Raw genomic sequence first — 21,758 nt, 5'->3', positions numbered from 1 at the left:
TACCCAGGAACAGCAACTCATAAACACATACTAACAGACTCATGAATATAAAGCTACATACACACAGGCACATAGATTCTTCAACACACACTCAAAATTTTTGATTGTATATATATATATATAATAATCACAAGCTTATTGTCACTCATGCACACCCTGAGCCCCTATGTAAACACACAGACCCAAACAAACTTTCAGACTCCCAGATAAACAACCACATAAACATTCAGAAATAGAGAAAAACACACGCAAACTCGCAAACACTTGGACTGATGCAGAAGTGTGTGAACAGATCGGAGAAAAGAAACGTGCCACAGACAGTCGCGCAGTCAATCCCTGCGAAAATGAGACGCGCCCCCTCCCCCAGGGTCGAAGTGTTTGAGGGCCAGTGCCCGGCTGGGTCTCTGAGTTAGCACGCCTAGAGCCCGTATCGCGGTCCTACCTGTCCTGCCGGTCCGAGGAGTCGGGTAATTTTTCTCTAAATCCATTTTGATTTTTCAGAACTTGATGTAATGGACAGGGAAAAAAAGTTTCCACTTTTTGGTGTTTTTTTTTTTTGGGGGGGGTCTCAGGGGCCGCTCGCAGGTCGGAATAATTCAAGCCTTCCGCTCCCCCGCCGAGCTGGGGTAGCTGATCACTGAGCTGAAACTAAACGTTTTAGGTGGAAAAAAAGCGTCCGAAGGCACCGTGAAATGATTAAGGAACTAAAGAGCTTCTCGCCATGTGAGATCATGTCCTGTTCTCGCCAACATCACAAGATGTCCCCAGACACGCCGCGCCCCCATCGTGCCTCCCCGCACTGCAGGCCCCGAACTGGGAAAGGGTGTCCGCGCTCTGCGGCCCGGCCTGCTCAGCTGGCCAGACGGGGCGGGCCGGGCCGGGCCGGCAGCAGTGCGGGAGGCCGGGAGAGCAGCAATGCTGACGCCGCGCCGCCCTGAACTTTTATAGGGGGTTGCGGGGGAGGGACGGACGGCTTCAGATGGAGCCGAGCTCTAGCCTGCGTTCTAACGGCAAGGAGCCGACCGCAGGCGAGCCGGGACCCCTGGCGTCGCGACCGCACCTTTTACAAATCCCTGAGTCTGGGTGTCGCGGCCCTCTGCTCTGTGCGCGAGGCCGGTGACCCCTTTAGGTGCAAACCCCACCACGTAAGAGGATGCAGGCCGCGTTTTTGTTTTTTAAGAAATTAACCACTCTGCCAAGCAGGTGCAGTGGAAAGGAGTGTAGAGGCAAGCCGTGTTGCCAGGCATAGAGGGGGGCGTTCCAGCTTCCTCAGATTCACCCCTAGGGCGGCGTCCGCCCTCCAGAGCTCTCAGCCACTCCACCCCACCGCAGTTTGCAGCTCCATTATTACTATTGCTGTGTCCCTGACTCCAGGGTAGTGCCAGAACCCTAGAGCGCCCAGGTACCATTCCTGGCCCCAGAGCCTTTCCACACACCATGTCCCATCCTGGCCCCGAGCACAGAGGTTAAGCTGTGAAATGCTGGAGATAAAATCCCGGCCTCCGCTTTGGAACACCCGGGTTGAGCAGAACCTTCTCAGGAGGTCCTGGAGGTTGACATGAGTCCCGGACACCTTACCCCGGCCCATAAGTGGAATCCCCTTGCCCTCCAGCCCCGAGACGTTGCGGCGTTCCCGAGCCCCAAGACTTGACTTCAGAGGGGCAATCAGAGAGACCGCGCAGAAGTTTGGCATGTCCAGCCCGCTCTCTTCGGCCCAGGCTCAAGACTTCCCTCCCCTTTCTCCTCCCAAGTCCCGAGTCCAGCTGCTGGGCTTGTCCACTGGCAGCCCGTGGGGGCCCGCTGCGGGGTGGTCGCAGGGGCAAGGTTCTCCAGGGCGGGGGGGAGAGATCCGCAGGAGGACTCTTGGCCCGCCGGACAATGGCAGTTTCGAAAAGTGAATCGTCCTCAGCGAGAGTGTTGTTTGTTTTTTGGAGGGGGTGGTCACGAGGATGGGCCGCAACCTTGGGGGAAGAGCCCAGAGCTCGAGAAAAGGGGGCGGGGGGCTCGGGAACCGGACATCGCTTATCCACTGAGCCGATTTCGCCACAATCGGAAACTTGGCTGTGGATTCCCCGGCGGCTCCCTCCCCCACCCCCCCACAAGTAGTCTGCGCAGTCCCACTGCGCCGCCTATTCCTGCAGCCTACGCGTCCGGGTCCCTGCCCCGGCGACTTGATTTTTGGCCATCTCCAAGCACTCGATTCTTCCTCCGCAACCGGGCCCTAGCCCTTGCTTCCCGCCCTCCCGCCTAGCCCGCGCGGGGAGGCTGCGCCGAGGAGGAGCGGCCTGTCCGCGCCTAGAGATCAAAAAGCCCTCCCGGAATTGACATTTCATCCCGGCTGGGGACGGGAGTTGTTTGGGGGTTTTGTTTTGTTTGTTTTTTCTATTTAGAGGATTTGTTTTTTTTTTTTTTTTTCTTTTCATTATCCATGTGAGTGTTTTGTTTCGGGTGTTTTGCGTGTTGGTTGTTCGTGGATTTCATTTTAGCGGGTTTTGCTCTGTGAGTCTTGGTCTTTTCTGTCTTCTGTTTTGATTTTGTGTGCGTGTTGTACTTTGTCCTTGTAGGCTTTTTGTGTGTCGTTTGGAAGGCTGTTCTTTCTACGTGGTGTTTTGATGTGTTTTGATTTTGTGCTAGTGGGTGTCGTTTGTGTGTTTTGAGTTAGGTGAATTTTGTGTTTGTATGGGTTTTGTTTTCTTCGATTTTGATTTTGTTTTTATGAGCAGTGCGTTTGATGGGGGTTTTGGTTTATGTTTTCGTGTGTTGGCTTTAGTTTTTGTGTTTGTGGGATGCTTTGGTGAGTTTTGCGTGTGTGTTTGGCTTTGTGAGGCTTTTGGATTAGGGAGGGACACCGGCCACTTCTTCATTCTTGTCCGCACTCAGGAAGGGCAGAGGATTAGGCCAAGCACCAGGACCCGTGGACTCGCGGTGCTCGGAAATACCTGACCCCCGCGCGACTGAGTCGTACTGTGGGCGCTCCAGACCAACGCGAAACAAATAACGTGTTCCCGAGGGGGCGCCCGCCCTTACTCATAACCCCGCCGGTCGTGTGGCGCCAGTGCCCAGAATTCACAGAGCCCCCCCCTCGCGGGGTATCCAGGCCCAACCGTCATCCCCTTGCCCACCCTGCCCGCTGTGGGTTGACCTCCCCTTGCGCCTGGCCAGCATGCTTCGGACCTCCTGGACTCCCGCAGCGTTGGACCGAGGGGCTGCTCCCTGATGCAGAGAAGCTGGCGAACCTCTTCGGGGGACCCGGAATTGATGCTGCGACCTTAGAGATACTGGGCAAGGGGCTATGGACGCATAGAGTCTTAGGCGCAGATCGGCATTGGAACCCCCGAAAAATCCCCCATCTCACTTGGCCGCAGCCCTAGAATCCTAGAAACCCAACTCTGCTCAGCTTTCGGTTTGGAGAACTTGCCCTAGTTTGCAACCATCGACATACAAATCCACCCTCAAACATACGCATACACAGCTAAAGAGCGAGAGCCAGCGAGCCGGCGCCTTGATAGCAGCGGCCTGCGTGGCTGAACCAGTGCTGGCACCACTTCAAGGGGAAGACGAAGTGTAGTGACCGGAAATGTCCCAAGGACAGAATAAGGCTTTTTTTTTTTTTCCTGTCCACTTTGCCGGAACTTCTCCAACCTCGATACACGTGGATTTGTTTAATGCTACACCGGGGAGAAAAAGAGAGACAAATTCAGAGAGGCAGAGAGACATACTGGCTAAAAAGGCGAGGAAGTGCGGGGAGAATCTATAGAGAAAGAAATATGGAGAGAGAGAGAAAAGACTGTGAGGAAAGGCAGACTGAAGACCCAGGAAAAGGGCTGGTGAGGAGGCTCCTCCAAGGCCCCTGCGCGCTCTGGCCTTCTGTGAGAGGGAGAAAGCAGAAACCGAGAACAGAGAGTGACAGGAAAAGAAAAGAGTCGCAGAAGGGGTTGGCCTAGGCACGCTGCGAGCTTCTCTCCAGCTAAGACGCTGCAGTCCAGGATTGGGGAGGCCGACGTCGGGAGGCGAGGCGCCTAGGTCGGGCTCTGCTATTCAGCCAGGAAACACCCGAAGACTCCAGGGTTTGTGGAGCCAAGACTGCGGCTCGATTTCGGCCCGGCGCCACCCGAGACCCCCAGCCCGGAATCCAGCAAAGATTGGACCACCGCGGTCCGCCGCTGGGCCTCCCTCTGTGCGAGCCCTGGGAGAGGCCGCGGGGAACGACTCCGGCCCTGTGGCTCTGGGATGGAGCCTGCTCTGAGGGCGGGTGGGAACCGACGTCCAGGCAAGTAGCTAGGAAGAGGCCCCGCCCTAAAGCTGGGGGCCCAGTTCTGGGAGCGGCTGAGGCCGCAGCTGGACTCGCAGGATTTGGGGTCCGCGCAGCGCACACGTGGCACCGCACCTTCCTCTGGAGGCGCCGCTAAAGCCCAGCCCCGCCCCGCTGCGTTTGCTGGGTCTGGATGGTGTCAGGATTGAGGGTGGACGCCGAGTCCCGGCGAGTAGGTTCCTGACGGCCTAAGCTTGGGGCTTGCCGGGGGGCGGCGCCCGTGTGGATGGGGGCACCTCTCCACTGGCAACTCCCGGGGAGCAGAGCGCAAAACGCGCACAACGCAGGCCAGCCGCCGCCGCCGCAGGTTTTCAAGCGGCGCCCGCGGTGAAAAGGGGCTGACGAATGGTTTGGATAGAAGCACCCATTTCTGCTGGCATTGGGGTCCTCTGCACATAAAGGGCTTCGAGCTTCTGGCTGCTGGCTTGCTGGGACACCATGTGCTAGCGGCTCGCCACCCAGCAACACAGGGGTAGTGCTAGAAAACACGATGGGGCTGTGTTCGGGGAATCTGATGCTCGTGGTGGGTTATTGCTACTGTTGTTTGCTGCCTTTCTTGCTTTAATTAAAAGTATTATTGAGAGACGCCTCAAACAGCGCAGAGACTCGGGTCATTTGGATGGGTTCATTTCAACTCAAATCCAGTAATTCGATTCAGTTCCACGACTGGTTTCCAGCGCACAGGTACACACGGCAGACGTCAAGTGTCTGCCGTATACAGGGACGCGATTTGAAGGCAACTCGTGGAGAATTTTGAGATAAAATTCACTATTCTGTAGTTACATTCGCAATATATGAATATGGAAAACAGGGAGTCAGTTGTATTTAAAAATGGCCAACATATCCCAGCAATCCACTATTACCTAAGAATCCAAAACGGGGCATTGAAAAGATTTACTGGCACTCTGATTATTTAACATTGAAAACAGTGTAAATCAGTTTATTTCTTCTTCTATTTCCTTTTAAATTTAACAATACCATGATTTGTAAGTAATAAAATCATATTTTGCCAAAGAAGACATATGATGGATGTTTTATTTCTACCAATATTTATACGATGAACTGTTAGCTCTCCCCACCCCCTTTTTCTTCTATTTCTCCATGTAATGTAATGTGAGCTTTAAATATTCATGCGCCAACCCAGACTTGCATTTATTTAATATGTTTTAAACTAATAACATTTTAATGTGATATAATTTGATGCCATGAAATACTGGAACATAAAGAAGCCCACTTCACAAGCGATTTTGACTGCGTCCACAGGTTAAACGATTCTTATAGTTTTTGGACGCAGATCAGAATGTTAAATGGAAGTGAAGCACCTGTAAGTAGGCCCTTTAATGTTCTCGCTTACTTCATTCTCCATTTTTCTGTAATAACTTCAGAGCTGTGGCAGAGGATCACAGCAGGATTGGGGTGTTTTTCCTGGAGCCTGTAGTGTGCAAGTCGCCAAGTGAGTACTTCAGTCTTATGGCAGGTTTTGGGCTGATTATTATTACCTCTTTTGAGGGGATGTCTTATGGAAAGAAAAGCAGACTGCAGGATAAAAAGTCTGGACTTGAGAGCCGGCCTGAAATAAAACTGTATGCTGTAAAATTCTTTCAGATTTGCTGCCGATTCCATATTTTTAACAAATCGACATGCTATTTGCTGGTAGCTTCTTCCAGGACTCAGCCCAGAATAAGATGGGGAAAAGGACCTGGGCTTGGGTCCAAAGGGCCTTCGAAGTGAGCCCTATAACCAGCCCAGTGTCTAGCAATCACCAGAGACACTTCTCAAAGCGCTTATATTCTCCTTTACTTTGTATTTGAGGTGGGGACCAGACCTTCGGACACTGAATGCCAGTCAACTAAAAAATTGTCAACAATAAGAAAAATTAAAGATGTCTCCTAATTTATTTTCAGTCAGATAAAAGCCATTTGGCATACCAAGTTGGTATGAGAAGCTTATGAACATGCAAGTAGAAAGTTGTTTTCCCCCAATCATGAAAATATTTCTAATGGGAAATCATGATGCTGTATTCTCCTGTATTCACAAAAGTGTCTACTCATCACACAAGAAAACTAACAATCCACTATTACTTAAGAATCCAAAATGGAGCATTGAAAAGATTGGAGGTCTAGGACAAAATATTCATACTAAAAGAATCATACTAAATTATTCAACTAAAATGCTGCTAAAATTTCAATGAAAGTAATTTTAAGGACAAATGTTGGTAATTTTCTGGAGACATCTTTATGAATTCTCCTAGAAAAAAACAATTAAGGAATATCTATTCATATTTTGTATTTACAGCATATGTTTATATATATTATAGTTATGTATATAATATATGTAGTATATACTTCTGTTCATAGGCAAGCGGAGAGCTGGAAGATGGGCTTCTTGTTAGGTACAAATTCTGACAAGGTATGAGATGGAAACAGTTTGGTGAACTGAAAGGGGGCAATTTTTTCCTAGTGTGGTATAGCAGTTGGTATCTCATTTCTCATGCAATTTGCACGTAGACTCATGTACCCCATGAAGTGACAAAAGAGAATTAGGCAGGGATGGAAACCTGCCGGTGTCTGCAGGCGGTGCCTCAAAGCACTCCTTTGGACACATGTTCCTGGTGGTGGGGAGTTTGCTGCCTTTAAACCAGGCCTGAACTTTTGTCTTTTGACCTCTGATGCATGAAATTAGGTAGCAAAAGAAAATGTGAGGAAAAGGATACAAAAACATGGAAAAACAGCCCTCCTTGACAATAGTCATTGTATCAGATCATAGTGGAGCTGCCCTGCTCAGACCGAAGTGCTTGTTTGTAAGGTTTTGGGTCTTCCTGGCCACTGGTGTTCCTGTTCTCCTTTGTGGGTGATCTACATTTCTTGGGGGAGGGATTAAGCGCTCTTTTTAATTAAGCTTGGAACTGGGTTTTGTCCTGGCTCCAAGCTAGCAAGTGCTTGGTTCTTCCATTTCCCCTGAGGCCCAGTGCCCAGGTTGCACCAGTCACCAGGACAGCTTTGGAGACCCAGAGGAGAGCTCTGCCCCTCAAGCCCTTTTGGCCACCCTGGCAGATGCTGTTTCCCAGCTAGCACCGGGAAGGAGGAGCGGCATGCTTCCAGGTCCAGAAGGGCCACATACTCCAAGTGGATATCCTTCCACTCTCTCCAGACCGAGGTGGGGGAATCTGATGCCTGAGGTACTGGGGTTCCCTGCCCCCTCAGCCTAAGGGATCAGTACAGTCCCCTCTACTGTCATGAATACCAGAGAAGAGGGCAAGAACGTGTGCAGGGGAGCCCTCAGGGAGTCTCCAGGCAGCAGTCATTTGATCCTCACAGCGACCCGGGAAGAGATGCCCAGCCGTGTGCCAAGAACCCTGGCATAATGTCACTTGAGCCCCAGGCCCTGTCCAGAGGGGAGACAGACCTATACTTAGACCATAAGAGTGTGAGGATGGGTGGCACCAAAAGGGGCTGAGGGAGAACCAAGCAAGGGGGGTCAAGCCAGACTCTGGAAAGGGGGTGGCCAGAGGAGACCTCACTGGGGGAGTGACCTATATGAGTGTTGAAGGATGAGTAGGACTTTGCTAGATAAATAATGACACAGGGAGCACAATTAATGTCCCCATTTTGCAGGTAAGGCTGCTGGATATCAACGTAAATGTAAAATGCTATGAGAAGAGCTGACTAAAGGCTCAGGGTTGATAGGAATGGCAAATGTTTCTGAGGGGAGGAATTCACAGTGGTTTGGGCAGTGGGGCAAAGGAAGGAGGCTCGATAAGGTGGGCAAGCCCCTGACACACCTCCCTGGAGATTATCAGATTCTCCCCTTCCCAGATGGAGTGGCCCCAAGGGTCAAAGGGAGAGATAGGGCAAAGGCCCTATGACCAAGGAGAGAAACACAGGAAAGCCTAATTTCTAGCAGTTTTCCACTTCCTGCCCTGGGAAAGTTTGTAGCATTCATGAAAAAAAAAAATAGCCTGGAAAAAAAGAAAACAAAAAAAATATATATATTTTTTGGTGTTCCTCATGCACCTTAGGAAATCCTCCAGCTGTGGGACACCCTCCCGGAACTACAGGTGGTAGCCACCACTCACTGCTCAGGCTGCACAGCCCTGAGCTCTCCCTTGTCTATGTCCCTGTGTGTCTGAGATGGAATATTCTGTCCAGTCCTCATGGTCAGGGCTCCACCTCTGGGACCCCAGATCTTCGGGCAGTAAGTCACTCAGTTCCCTGATAACAGTAGCTTCTAAACTTCAGTGTGAAAGGAGTCACATGCAGATCCTTGGGCCCCAACTCCAGAGAGCCTTGATTTAGTGGTATAGGACAGAGCCTCAGACAAGCTGAGGAAACAGAGTCCCCAAGGAGATATGGTAAGTATTACATTAGAGCAATCTTAAGGTTTGCAGGTGGCACCCATGGGAACAGCTGAACTTCCTTCTGATCTTTGCAAGAACCTCTTTCTTGCTGAGTCCTTCTGGCTAAGAAGAGACTGCCACTGCCACCTGCTTCTATGGGCTTTTTTTTTTTTTTAAGATTTTTTTGATGTGGACCATTTTTAAAGCCTTTATTGAATTTGTTACACTATTGCGTGTTTTATGTTTTGGTTTTTTGGCTGCAAGGCATGTGGAATCTTAGCTCCCCAACCAGGGATCGAACCTGCAGCCCCTGCACTAGAAGGCAAAGCCTTAACCACTGGACTGCCAGGGAAGTCCTTCTATGGGCTTCTGTGTCTGAATCTCTATGGGTCCACACTGCTGCTAATGCCTTTGTCACACTATTGTAGCAATTTGTCTTCTTGCTTTCTCTCGTGAGAACAGGGACAGTGTCAAATTCTCATTTGTGAGTCTGACGAATGAACAAATGTGGTAAAGGGGAAATCCTCTGTGGACTGGGCCTCTGCGGTCCATGAGTCTAGCTCCGCTTTACCACATCCTAACAGTATGACTTCACCTCCCTGTCCCTCAGTTTGCTAACCTGTATAATGGGGAGATTAATTGCCATTCACTCAACTTATCTCTCAGGGCTGTTGTGAGGACCAAATGATATAGTAGCTGGGCACTTGCTTCATGAAGTATTGTTACAATGGGTTTAGATTCCCCAAGGCTGTTCAAAGAAAATGTTTTTTGGTTGACTAGATATATTTCTCCTTTGGTAGGGGAGCAGATGGCCCAGCATTTGACAGGAGCAATGACTGAAGGTTTGTATAGGAAGAGGCCGACAGTACTCATGTGTTGAAAAATTGTGTGGTTCTTTTTGAAGTATCCTTTACCAGCACTTCAAGAGAGAAAGCAATGAACAAAAAATTCAACTCAAGCACATCTGAGAGCCATAGGTTAACAGCTGTCATGATACTGCTGCAAAATTTCTGAAAAGACAAGGTTGGATCTAGAATTTCTGGGGGAAAAAAACACAGCTGGGTAGAGCTGAAAGGGAAAGAAAACCTCAGATCCTAGAGGGAAAATGAAAAGGCATAATTGCAGTCAATAATACATTAACAAGGTGAAATCTACTGTACACTCACACACACACACAAACACACACACAGACCCCCTATACTTTGGAGAAAGAATTTCATACTGTAGGAAAGCAGGCTCAGAAAGATGAGTCAGAAGTCATGCATTCTGTCTGATTCTCCACCAACCCCTAACCCCAGGAGTCCTCGAGTGAGCATTCTCTTCAGAGAGAAGCCAAAATAAGCCAGAGTCTCTAAGATGGTACAGATAGTAGTTTATCAATTAATGTATTGCTAATTAAGTAATAAATCAGTAAATAGTTCATTAATAGCACAGGGAATTGGGGTAGTGAGCCTCATTAAATTGTATGAGTTGTATCTAGGCTGGCCTCTCTACAGCACCCCAGTAAATAATCATTTAGCCTGAGCTTGGATACGTCCAGGGACAGTGAGCTCACTAGCCCTTTTGGAATTGGTATTAATGGAATGGCTGCCAGGAAGTCCTTTCCCTCATTGAACATGCACTGGTCTCCATGTAACATCTGTCCACTGGTCCTAGTTCCGCCCTTTCGTCCATTGGTCCTAGTCATTGTCCTCAGGAAACAAACAAGGTGGCATAGTAAAGTTTCCTGGGAAAATATCTGCTTACACAGTGCAGGGGGTTGGGGAGAGGGTTTCAACATCTCTTCTGTGTAATTGGACAAGTAATCCCAGCTAGAAGGGGTGGTCTTGGAATGTCAACTAGGAGAAGTACATTCAAGAGTAAAGCAGAAACAGGATTATGAGCCTGAGAGTCTAATCTGCAGAACATTTCTGGTATCCCATTCCCATAGCTGTGTCCGCATGGGCTATAGATTCCCACACAAATCTATCTTTAAAAGGACAGGGCTTCCCTGGTGGCGCAGTTGTTGAGAGTCCGCCTGCCGATGCAGGGGACACGGGTTCGTGCCCTGGTCCAGGAAGATCCCACATGCCGCGGAGCGGCTGGGCCCGTGAGCCATGGCCGCTGAGTCTGCGCGTCCGAAGCCTGTGTTCCGCAACGGGAGAGACCACGACAGTGAGAGGCCGGTGTACCGCAAAAAAAAAAAAGGTCAATGTTACAACGACCACTGTGAAACCATTGTCCCTGAGATAGCCCTGGAAGGCCATTGAATCCAGCACCTTGCCCCATTTGACAGGTGAAGGCACTAAGGCCCAGAGAAGGAAACAGAATTGCCAAAGGTTCCACACTGAGTTAGTGGGAGGGGCAGGACTAATAAGTGTAACTGACATTTCTTTAGTGTTCACTGTTTACAGGGCACTGTGTTTCACATATCACCATGAGTTGAGTCTAGTTTGAACTCGGAGGCTCAGAGGCACAGAGACTTGCCCAGGATCATGCAGTTAGGAGATGGCAGAGCTGGAATTTGAAAGCCAGTTCTGAATTCACAGTCAAATTTCTTAACTGCTAACACTATACTGCTTCCCTAAAACCCAGTCCTCCTTCCTCCCCCACCCTCACCCTCACCCAGATTCTACCCCTGTTTTCCTCCATTATGCCATACTGACTCCTAAAGAAAAAAGTATCCAACTGGACACAGTTCTGGAGCATTTGCAAAGCACTTTGGTGTCTTCCTACACGTTATCTCAGGGGATCCTGACAATGGACTTAGGGGGCAGCCTGGGTAGAAATTAACGTGATCATTTCACAAGGCAGGACCAGTTGGGGTCCCCAGTCGGTTGAGAAATGCATAAGGTAAGAATGGGGACCCAGGCCCCACCGACAAGACAGGGAAGAACAGACATCTGAAACTTAGCTAAAAAGGGAAACTTTTAATCCAAAAGAAAAAAAGAGTGCACTTTCTTTCTTTATGTGTTTTAAATAGAATAATGAGATAATCCTGGATTTTAAAAAAATTAACTCTGGTGTTTATATTTTAATTTATTCTTAGAAGGGTAGGAGGGTCTAGAGGAAGTGCAATATGTGGGTCTTATTTTATGATTTGCTATGGTAAGCCACATTTAATCCCTTTCTTCAGTGAAAGGATTTATGAAGGATACAACAAAATGTACCTATCTGTTGCTTTCATTGTGTTTTTTTTTCCAGATTTTTATTTAGTTCACAATGTTACAACAATAAAGAAAATTAAAAGGAAAGAAAATTATCCATAATCGTACCATCCTAACAGATGAACTGTTCAATGTTCCTTTTCTGTCCTGACTTACATGCTGGCTAAATTTACATAGGTAATTTATTAGTGTACTTACAGCTTTGTATTCAGCTTTCTCACTTAACAGTTTATCATTATAATTCCATACTGTCTTCATAATTATCATTTAAAAATAAGTGTTTTAATAATATTTAATAAAATTATCACTTTAATGGCTGCTTAATACCCTTTTAAATGGATATGTCATTCCCTAGTATTGTATATTTAGAAGGACTCAAATTTTCACTATCACAGTTAACCCCAAAGTGCACTTCTTCATACCTCTCATTGTCTCTTTTTTTTTTTTTATCTCTTAAAATCCCCAGATCTAGATTTGCTGGGTCAGAGGGTCTTTGCATGGTTCTTGATATCTATGGGAAAATCAATTTGCAAAAGGCTTTTACAAATTTATTTTGCCTCCAGTAATGGATGAGTATAATACTTTCATACTACTCCCTTGCCCTAACCACGGGAAATTTATTAATGAATGAAAGATAATGTGATAAGGAACATTTTTTACTCATTAAGTAAATGGTTTGACAAACCTGTCATCAGTTCTCTATTATCTGTGTTGCTGTCACAAATTAAATGCCTTTACCAAGAATGTGAGGAAAGTAGCAAAGCAATTGCTATACCCACTTTATAGCTGAGGAAGCTGAGTCTCAACTTAGGGTTTTGCCCACAGATGCCCAGTGAATAAGTGGAGGTGCTGAGATTTTTGTGATACTATTATTTGTAGTGAACCAAAGACGATTGCATTGGTCTCTTATAACCTCCTGGCATATCCTGGGGTGTTTGTTTGTTAATCCCTTGAGTTTCTGGAGAAGCTGGAAAAGTACATCCACATCATATATATCTGTGTTTTTTTTTCTTCTCATTTGGCTTGCAGGAATCTTAGTTCCCCGACCAGGGATCGAACCCAGGGCTATGGCAGTGAAAGCACTGAGTCCTAATCACTTGACCGCCAGGGAAGTCCCATATTTGTAACTTCTTTTAACAAGCATCATAGACCTCCTTGCCTCCAATTGCTACTCAAAGCATGGGCTCACTTTGGAGGAGATCTTTGATATTCTTGCCAGAGAATCTCTGAAGTTCAGAGCTGGAAGGAACGTCAGAGATAATCTCAACCAGCTGGCTTATTTTAGAGATGACAAAGCTGAGGCCCAGAGAAGAGAAAGGACTTGCCCAGGTTTATTCACAGAGTTGGCAGCCCAATCAGTATCCACCTCCTTTTGCACCCTCTGGTTTAAAATGTTGCCTCAGCTCATTAGTGGGTCATTGTGTTTTATGAGATAGTAATAAAGTGAATATTTTTAGAAAGGATTTCAGGGTCATAACCATTTGGGAGGGACTTCCCTGGTGGTCCAGTGGTAAAGAATCCACCTTCCAATGCGGGGGGTGTGGGTTCAGATCCCTGGTCTTGGAACTAAGATCCTACATGCTGTGGGGCAACTAAGCCCACGTACCACAACTACTGAGCTCGCGCGCCTCAACTAGAGAGCCCACGTGCCGCAAACTACAGAGCCCAGGTGCTCCGGAGCCTGCACACCTCAACTAGAGAGAAGCCCTTGCAGCATAGAAGGAGCTGCACGCCACAACGAAAGATCCCGCGTGTCGCAACTAAGATCCGACACAGCCAAAAACAAGTAAATAAATTAAAAAAAAAAAAAACATTTGGGAAACGCTGGATATCTTATGTTTCTTTTGGAACTCTCTGGTGAAATAAATCTGGTAACACTGAGTTAAAATAAAACAGGTTTATTAAATTAAAGGACTTCCCAAGTCTTTAGTACTCCAAATGACATTTGTTTTTGTTTTTTTTTTTTGTGGAATTTTTTGGGGGGTTGGGTTTTTTTTTGAGCAAATATTTTTTACTAGATTTTATATTTAAATTTAATATTTGCTATATATTTTTTGACTCAGTAGTACATACGTATGGCTCAAGTACAAAAGGAATCTGAGGAAGAGCCTCTTTCTACCTCTCTCCCTCAACCACTTGGGACCCCTCCCAAACTGGTAATCAGTGTTCCCAGAATACTTCCAGAGGTAGTTCATAGGTGTACAGTTAACAATATAACTTGGTGTCACATGCTGGTACATAAAGAGGTTTCTCATTGTTTCTGTAGCATGGTGTTCTGATCAATATTTGAATCTCCAATTGGAATATAGTCTCCACCCTCAAGGAGCACAAAGATCCCTGGAAAAATGAGGAGTCTTCATTATGACCACCAAAAAAGGTAGGAATTGCTCAGGGAGGAGCATACACAGTGTGGTGGGTATGTGGAGGAAAGAAAAGATCCCACTCTCAGGTAGGTTTGGTTTTGGGCAGGAGATGGAACCTGGAAAGGTACCTGCAGCAGATGAGTCTCAGCTGAGGGATAGCCCCAAGCTATTATTCATCACGTTGACCTTTGTTTTAAAACAAAGAAGGCCTGAATATCTGTATCTGGCCAATCCCAATATTTAGATGCTAAGCACAAAGGCTTGATATTTATTAGCTCTATTTGTTGCCCACATATTGGAACCAGTCTTAAAGTGGAATCAGACATGTATATCAGATATCATTTGGAGTAATGAGTGTATTTTCCTAATCTTTCCAACACCGACCTTACAATTCATCTCCAATAGCATGCATACTAATTAATTTGTTTTCCATATAGTAATAAGATTAACAACCTCACGTTTACATGGGGTACTGAGTCATGTTCAAATAAAACAAGCTCTAATGAGAAAAATTGGATGTGGCAGCAAATCATGTCCCACTTGGCAATCCAGGTTTATGTGTGTTTGTCTGTCTCTGCTACACGTATTTGTGTCAGGATCTCACTGTAAACAAGATGACTTCTTTCATGTTGGGTTAATCTGGGTAAATTTGTTTAATGAACAACAAAGTCATTGTAAACATTGCACAAATCTGAGTGCCTTGCGGCGTGGCTAGGAATCTTTTAAGCTGCTGCAAAAAATAAAAGGTGTTAACCATGAAAACAATAGTGGGGAAAAACACTATTAATGTATCAACACTCTTAGACATGCAGTCTGGACCAGTTGTCTCTGGCTAATTGAAGAGTTTGTGGTGAAATGGGATGTGACCTTGTACAATCACTCTGCCTCCCCTAATATGAGCCTCAGTTTCTCCCTCTGTCAACTGGATGGAGTTTTCTAGGCATGTGAATGTCCCATTAGAATCAACTGGAGGGGGGGGTCTTTAAAAAATACAGATTGCCAACCTGGTCTACTAAATCCCAGTTCTTCTAAACTCCAATTTCTGGGGGTCACTGTCCCAGAATCTGTATTTTTCAAAATAAGTTCCTCAGGTGATTTGACGACTAGGCTGGTTTGGGCCCCACTGGATTAGACAGATGACCAAGATCTTTTCCAGCTCTTACGTTCTTTCTTCCTGATTTCATGACCATAACACCCCACGATTCTAAAAACTCATCTTGAAAAATACTGTTGCTTTCACCTGGGCCAAGAATCAGAACTGTTTAGGGTGGTGGGAACCTGGATTCTATTGGATTGGCCAAAAAAGTTTGTTTGGGTTTTTCTGTAAGATTACGGAAAACAAGGGCATCGGACCTGGCGATGTTGGAAGGTCCTTTCTCTCTGACATTCCGGAGCCCAATTTCTGACCCCATTGGGATTCATCCATCTGCACATAAACTGCCATCTAGTTGACTTTTGAGACCAGAGGATGGCATGAAGGCTGGATGCGGTCATCTGCAGTAATCTACTCATTCTTTCTGAGGCCAAGGGAATCTCTTCTGGCCCCTCCCTCACGGTGGGTCCTGCTCCATCTGGCACTTTTCTGAAAAAGGACCACGAGGGTGTGTCCTGGCTGACAGCCTGGCACTTCCAAGACCCTCATTGTTTTCCCTCACTTCAGACTCAACTCATTCCAGCTTTCCTTACTCCTCTGGGGCAGGATCTATACCTCCATGCTAGACCTCCCACCATTCCTAGCTCAGAGGCCCCTATGTAGTAAGACCCGCAAAGTATCTGAGGAATGAAGGAATAAATGAGTGAATGAAAGTCACCTGAGGTGGCCTCCAGCCCTAACATTCAGGGCCTCTTGGTCCTCAGTGGGGTCTGTGCTCAGTGAGGTGGAGGGAGAAGGCTTTTGCCAGATCTACACACTGTGTAGGAGTGAGCTAAGAGCGTGGTCACTTCATCTAAACATAGAGCTCTTTGTCAGTTTTCTAACTTTATATGAATGGGATCATACCGGATGTATTCTCTGAGTTTTGCTCCCTTTTTTTTTTTTTTTGCCGTATGCGGGCCTCTCACTGTTGTGGCCTCTCCCATTGCGGAGCACAGGCTCTGGCCCAGCTGCTCCGTGGCGTGTGGGATCCTCCCGGACCGGGGCACGAACCCGTGTCCCCTGCAACAGCAGGTGGACTCTCAACCACTGCGCCACCAGGGAAGCCCGTGAGTTTTGCCTCTTATATGCCAACGTTATACTCTGTTTCCTGACTGGAGTGGGAGTTACCAATATTCACTTTTAATTATTCATTGAACTATACACACGTGCTTTATGTATTTTTCAGCATCTATACTATATTTCACAATAAAAGAAGGAAAACTGAGGGAGCCTAAGGCAATTACTGTTCAATTTTGTCCTCAAGAGATAATCTAGAATGTCTTAGAAAAAGACTCTTTTAGTCTTAGGAAAAAGTGACTTGGGACGCAGCAAGAATTTTTTGTTTGTTTTTTGGAGTGTTACCCTGACAGAGGCGTCTTGATTTTACCAGGAGATCAGCTCTTTGACAGAGGGATGATTCTTTTTTTTTAAAAAAAAACATCTTTATTGTAGTATAATTGCTTTACAATGGTGTGTTAGTTTCTGCTTTATAACAAAGTGAATCAGCTATACATATACATATGTCCCCATATCTCCTCCCTCTTGCGTCTCCCTCCCACCCCCCTAGCTGGTCACAAAGCACGGAGCTGATCTCCCTGTGCTATGCAGCTGCTTCCCACTAGCTATCTATTTTACATTTGGTAGTGTATCTGTGTCCATGCCACTCTCTCACTTCATCCCAGCTTCCCCTTCCCCGTCCCTGTGTCCTCAAGTCCATTCTCTACGTCTGGGACTCAGCAAGAATTTTTACAAAATGTAAGGGAGCTTGGGGAAATCTTTCCACTTGGCGACATTGCCTCAGAGCTTCCCAGTTACCTTCTCTTTTCCTCCACCCCATAGCGAGCATTCGCTCAACAAACAGCAGCAATGCCCTCCCTTCCTACATCAGACACCAGCCCCTGTGCCCCCCCCAGCAAGTCCCCTAGCCTGTCTGAACTTGGTTTCTTCACATGTAAAATGATGGTGTTGCCTGCAGTTGGTGGCGGTGGTGGTGGGTGGCGTGTATGCATGGGAATGAGGTTTCAGGACCCAACTTGCCATACTTCTGATTGGGTCTGAATCTACACGTGTGGCAAAGTAACAGTGTGGAAAATGGGGGTTATAGGCTCTGTGTTGATAAACCTGAGGAAGAGTGGGGGAAAATCATTTTCCATTAGGAGACCCAGTTCAGCAACACTTCAGTATTACCTGCCTGGGCTGCCTTGTGCATTGCTCTGTGGGGAGTCCGGGTTTAATGAAGTAGGATAAACCACACAGGCACATTAGTTAGCTTCAGCACAGGCAGGATTAACTTTACACTCCATTTGCAAGAGCAAAGCTCCTCTCCTAGAGTTTGTTATAAAGGGATTTAGAATCACAGAATGATAGAGCTGGAAGAGAGCCCCTAAGACATCATCATAATCCTCCTCCATCATTTTACAGAGGGTCAAACTGAAGCCCAGAGAGCAGAAGGGTGCCCAAGGTCACCTACTGAATTAGCTGTGGAGCTCAGGTTGGAACCTGCGTCTCCTGGTCCCCAGGCCTGTGTCCTCAACATTTTCTAATGGATTACTGCCCAGTTGTAACAAGGGTGGATAACGTAGTTTTCTAGATGGCTTTGCTCCACACCCCTTCACGGGTGTGGGAACAAGCCAGGTGATGCCGGGGAGGAAGAATCCGTGTTGCACGGGTTGCATTAGGAACATTGTGAGATCTTGGATCTTTCTAGGAACTGTACTCTAGGGGCTGAAGGCAGAGAGCCCTCATAATGCCACGAGCAGCAGCAGCAGCTAACACTTGATATAACATTCACCATGTGCCAGGTTCTGTTCTATATTCTATATAAGCACCTCCTGTATTTACATTCATTCAATGTTTACAACAATCCTGCAAGATATTTATTATGTACGTAGTAGTATCATCCTCATTTTACAGAGGAGGAAACTGAAGCAGAGGTTAAGTAACACACTCAGGGTCACAGATTGTAAATTGCTGAGCTGGGATTCGAAGCAAGCAATCTGGCTCCAGAGTTGGGGCTCTCCTAATCTAGCTCCATCTACCTTTCTTCCTAGTCCACCTATCTTCTGGATGCCACCCTCCAGTACACATATACTCCTCCTCTTCTCTTGTGTATCGTCCTTTGCTCTGGCCACGCTGCACTTAGAGATTATGGTTCCTGAGCTTTTGCTCATATTCCCGCTTTTTTCTGGAAGGCCCTTTTCCTATCTGCACCTGTCAAGGATCTTCAAGGCCCAGTTCAAATGCTCTAGATAGAACTTCATATCTAGAATCTCTCTCTTTTCTATGTTTGTGATTCTTAACCTTTTTCAAAGGGTGCTGAATGTTTTCAAGAGAAATAGATGCTCTTCCAGACCCACTCTCTATCCTTCTCCCCTTTGTTTGGTGCCCTCACAGGCTGACCTCTATAGACTCCATCAACCAGACCTTCTTGACTTTTTACTTTCTTTTTGGTTCAGCCAATGGGAGGCATCAGATAGAAAGGAGAGGACAGGAGAAGAGAGAATTCAGAATATTTATTCCTCTGATGCTGTAAAAAGGACATAGCTAGGGATGTGGGCTTAAAATGATGAAAAGTAAGATGCTGTTTAAAACTTTTCTATGGTTCTCTGGTCCATCAGAGTAAGGTGCAAATTCCTTAGCATGACATTCAGGGCCCTTTGTGGCCTGGTCCCTGCTCAGCTGTCAGTTCCATCTCTCCCCGTGGACCTCTCTGTGACATATCATAACAAAGGGGTCTGAGGTCCTGAGAGGAGGAAGGGGAGAAGAACACAAAGGCTGCCTTCAGTACCTGAAGGGTCACTAAAATAGTCATCAAATGCCCCTCTTTGACAGGGAGGGTCAGAGAGCTTCTAACCAGTTCCTGGGGCCAGAGGCTTTTGCCAACAGCACATCTTGGAGAGAGGCAAGGATGAGTCAGCAACATTTCTGAAGATTGCCTGTGAGAAGCAGTGGGAGCCAGTAGAGACATCAGACACTGGGAAGGGAGAAGGAGTTGTAGCAGGGCCTTGGTGGGGAGGGCGGGGAATGGGGTGGCCTGGATCCATGCTGGAGGTCGGAAGAGTTGCATAGATGGGAAGAGGCCAAGAATGTTGTGCTCCCCAGAGCTGAGAACCAGGCTAATGATGGAGAGGTTATGGAGAAGCAGAGTTGGGCTTCCTGAAGGGAATATTTTTCTACCAACTAAGTCTGTCTCTGTTAGTCAGGCTTATTTTGGGGCTATGAGCCCCAAATCAAGGAAAACAAGGGACAGAAGCCCAAATCAAGGAAACTTAAGGGAAAAAGAGACTATTTTGATTCATGTAAATGGGTAGTTCAGGATAGAGCTTCAGGGACTTTAGGAACTTGAAGGATGTCATTGGATGTCTCCCCATTCCTTGCTGGTTCTTTCTTTGTGCTAGCTTCATTCTCCCACTCTGCAGATGGGTGTTGTAGACATAGCTGCAGACTCCAATCCTACCCTACCCAAGCTCAGTCACCCTCTTTGAAAAGCATATATACAGCCTTAGAGTAGGACTTTGATAGGTCCAGCTTGCATCACATGCCCAGAACAGAGCCAATCACTTGGCTGGAAGTAGGCACTATGATTGTCAGGCCTGGTCACAAGTGGAATCATATCAGATGGGATCCAAAAGGAAATATAAACCACTCTGAACAGAGGGAGTTTACTGGTTATACACAAGTGATGGAAGGGCTTCAGGAGCCTTCCTGAGAACACTGAAGCAACTGTTCTCAGGTATTACCAGGCCACTGCTAATCCTAAATTGAAGGGATAAAGGGAGGCGGTGGTGCTGCAGGAATCATCCAGTGGAAGTTGGAATCATGGTGGATCTGTGCAGTGGGAGCTGACTCTAAGACATGGAGGAAACGCAGCTGCAGTATAGGAATCTGACACCATTTCCCTCTCTATACAGGGGGACAAATACTTTGACTTCTCCCCCTCCAATCTCTTGCCAATGCCTCCCACTGGTTGGACCTGCCAAAACCCAGCTGACATGGGAGTCTGGGACTGAGGGCCTATGGGGTCAGGCCCCTCCCTTGTGCAATACAGAGAGGGGCAAGGGAAAGGCAAGGTGGGATGTGAGGGCAAACAGGCCACGGAGCAGCACACCACCCCTCTGTCCTGTCAGAACCACACAGTACGAAGAAGTAGAAGTTCATCCAAGGAAGCTGGTACTGTTACCGGAAGGGGGAAAGTATGTTAGACAGCATTTGCCAGCTGTCCAAGTATGAAGTGGGTTGCTTTGTGAGGCAGTGAGATGTCCATCAGTGAAGGTGTTAACAGAGACTGGATGCCCATTGTCAGGGACCCTATGGGGCATTGCTGAACATAAGGGAAGATGGTCAGGACTGTCCCTAAATATCTTCCATTCTTACTTTATGTATTTCCTATTTTTAGACATGTTGTTTCTTCCACAAGCCTAGACCATTCATTTCTGTGATTAACACAGACTAACAAACTTGTAAACTGCAACACACTGAGGAATCTGGCACCATCAAGTGGGCCACCGATTGTACTTCCCCTTTGCATCTATCTGGTCCTTCTTGTTACATCTCTGCTCCTGTGCCAGAAGTACCGTTGCCAAAAATGAGACTTAAACGTTTACTTTTACCTTTTGGCAGAATCAATAAGCTGGATTATTAAAGTTTTGTCTTCCCTCTTTGAAACTCCCAAAAGAAAAGAAATCACAAGAACAGATCTTGGCATAGAAAGAAAATGAGACAAAGAATGTAATCATAATACTAGTGAATGGTTTTCAGACTGACATCTGTACATTAAGAATATGTAAAAATACCAATTTCATGCTCTGACAACTTATTCTGCATCAGGGGTGGGGTAATGCCTTGGGAATGCCAAATGTCAAAGCATTACATAATGTCAGCTATTCATGTGCTCCTTTGATGAGCTATCACTGGGAATGGGAATTCCTTAAGGGAGAGATGTCTCAAAAAGAGGGAGGGGAGAGGGGCATAAGGAAAGGAAAGGAAAGAAAAGAAAGGAAGGAAAGAAGAGACAAAAGAAGAAAGAAGCTTTCAAGTCAGAATAAAAGAATGACTGCACCAAGAAAAATTAATATATACATATATATTTAAACCATACATACAAACCCAATCTAAGCTACCACGTGTAGGAGTTACTCATCTCTGTTTTGATTTGCTACAGTTAGAATATCCATGTTTGATTTCTTTTCTTTCATATGTGTAACAGTGTTACTTTTCACCTGAATTTTTATAACATTGGCAGATATCTAAATGTAAAAATTCATCTATGATCCTATTGCTCCAACATATCAAACTTGCTTTTTCTATTCCATTCTGGTTCTTGCCCAAATGCATAATTTCACACAGTGGCTATCATATAGGTAAAAATTCACATGCTTTCTAAGTTTTTATCATAGGAATTTCCCCATATTATCATATGGACTTCAAAAGACCGATTAAATTACTTAAGAATATTCCAAAGTACACT

The 21,758-nt window shown here is 46.4% G+C and overlaps 1 protein-coding gene across 1 annotated transcript in view; it reads right to left on the bottom strand.

Moving 5' to 3' along the window:
* PAX5 (paired box 5) overlaps positions 1-625 on the bottom strand; it is a 192,357-nt gene extending 191,732 nt beyond the window's left edge. The window contains exon 1 of the mRNA XM_032636061.1: positions 443-625. Coding sequence (XP_032491952.1) covers positions 443-488 — 46 coding nt within the window. The 5' untranslated portion in view covers positions 489-625. The remainder of the gene's footprint in view (positions 1-442) is intronic.
* Positions 626-21,758: the final 21,133 nt, after the last annotated feature.

Source organism: Phocoena sinus, chromosome 6, assembly GCF_008692025.1.
Source record: "Phocoena sinus isolate mPhoSin1 chromosome 6, mPhoSin1.pri, whole genome shotgun sequence".
NCBI classification, from domain to species: Eukaryota; Metazoa; Chordata; class Mammalia; order Artiodactyla; family Phocoenidae; genus Phocoena; species Phocoena sinus.
Note: the sequence above shows the minus strand (reverse complement) of the source record. Positions and strands in the feature narration are given on the sequence as shown.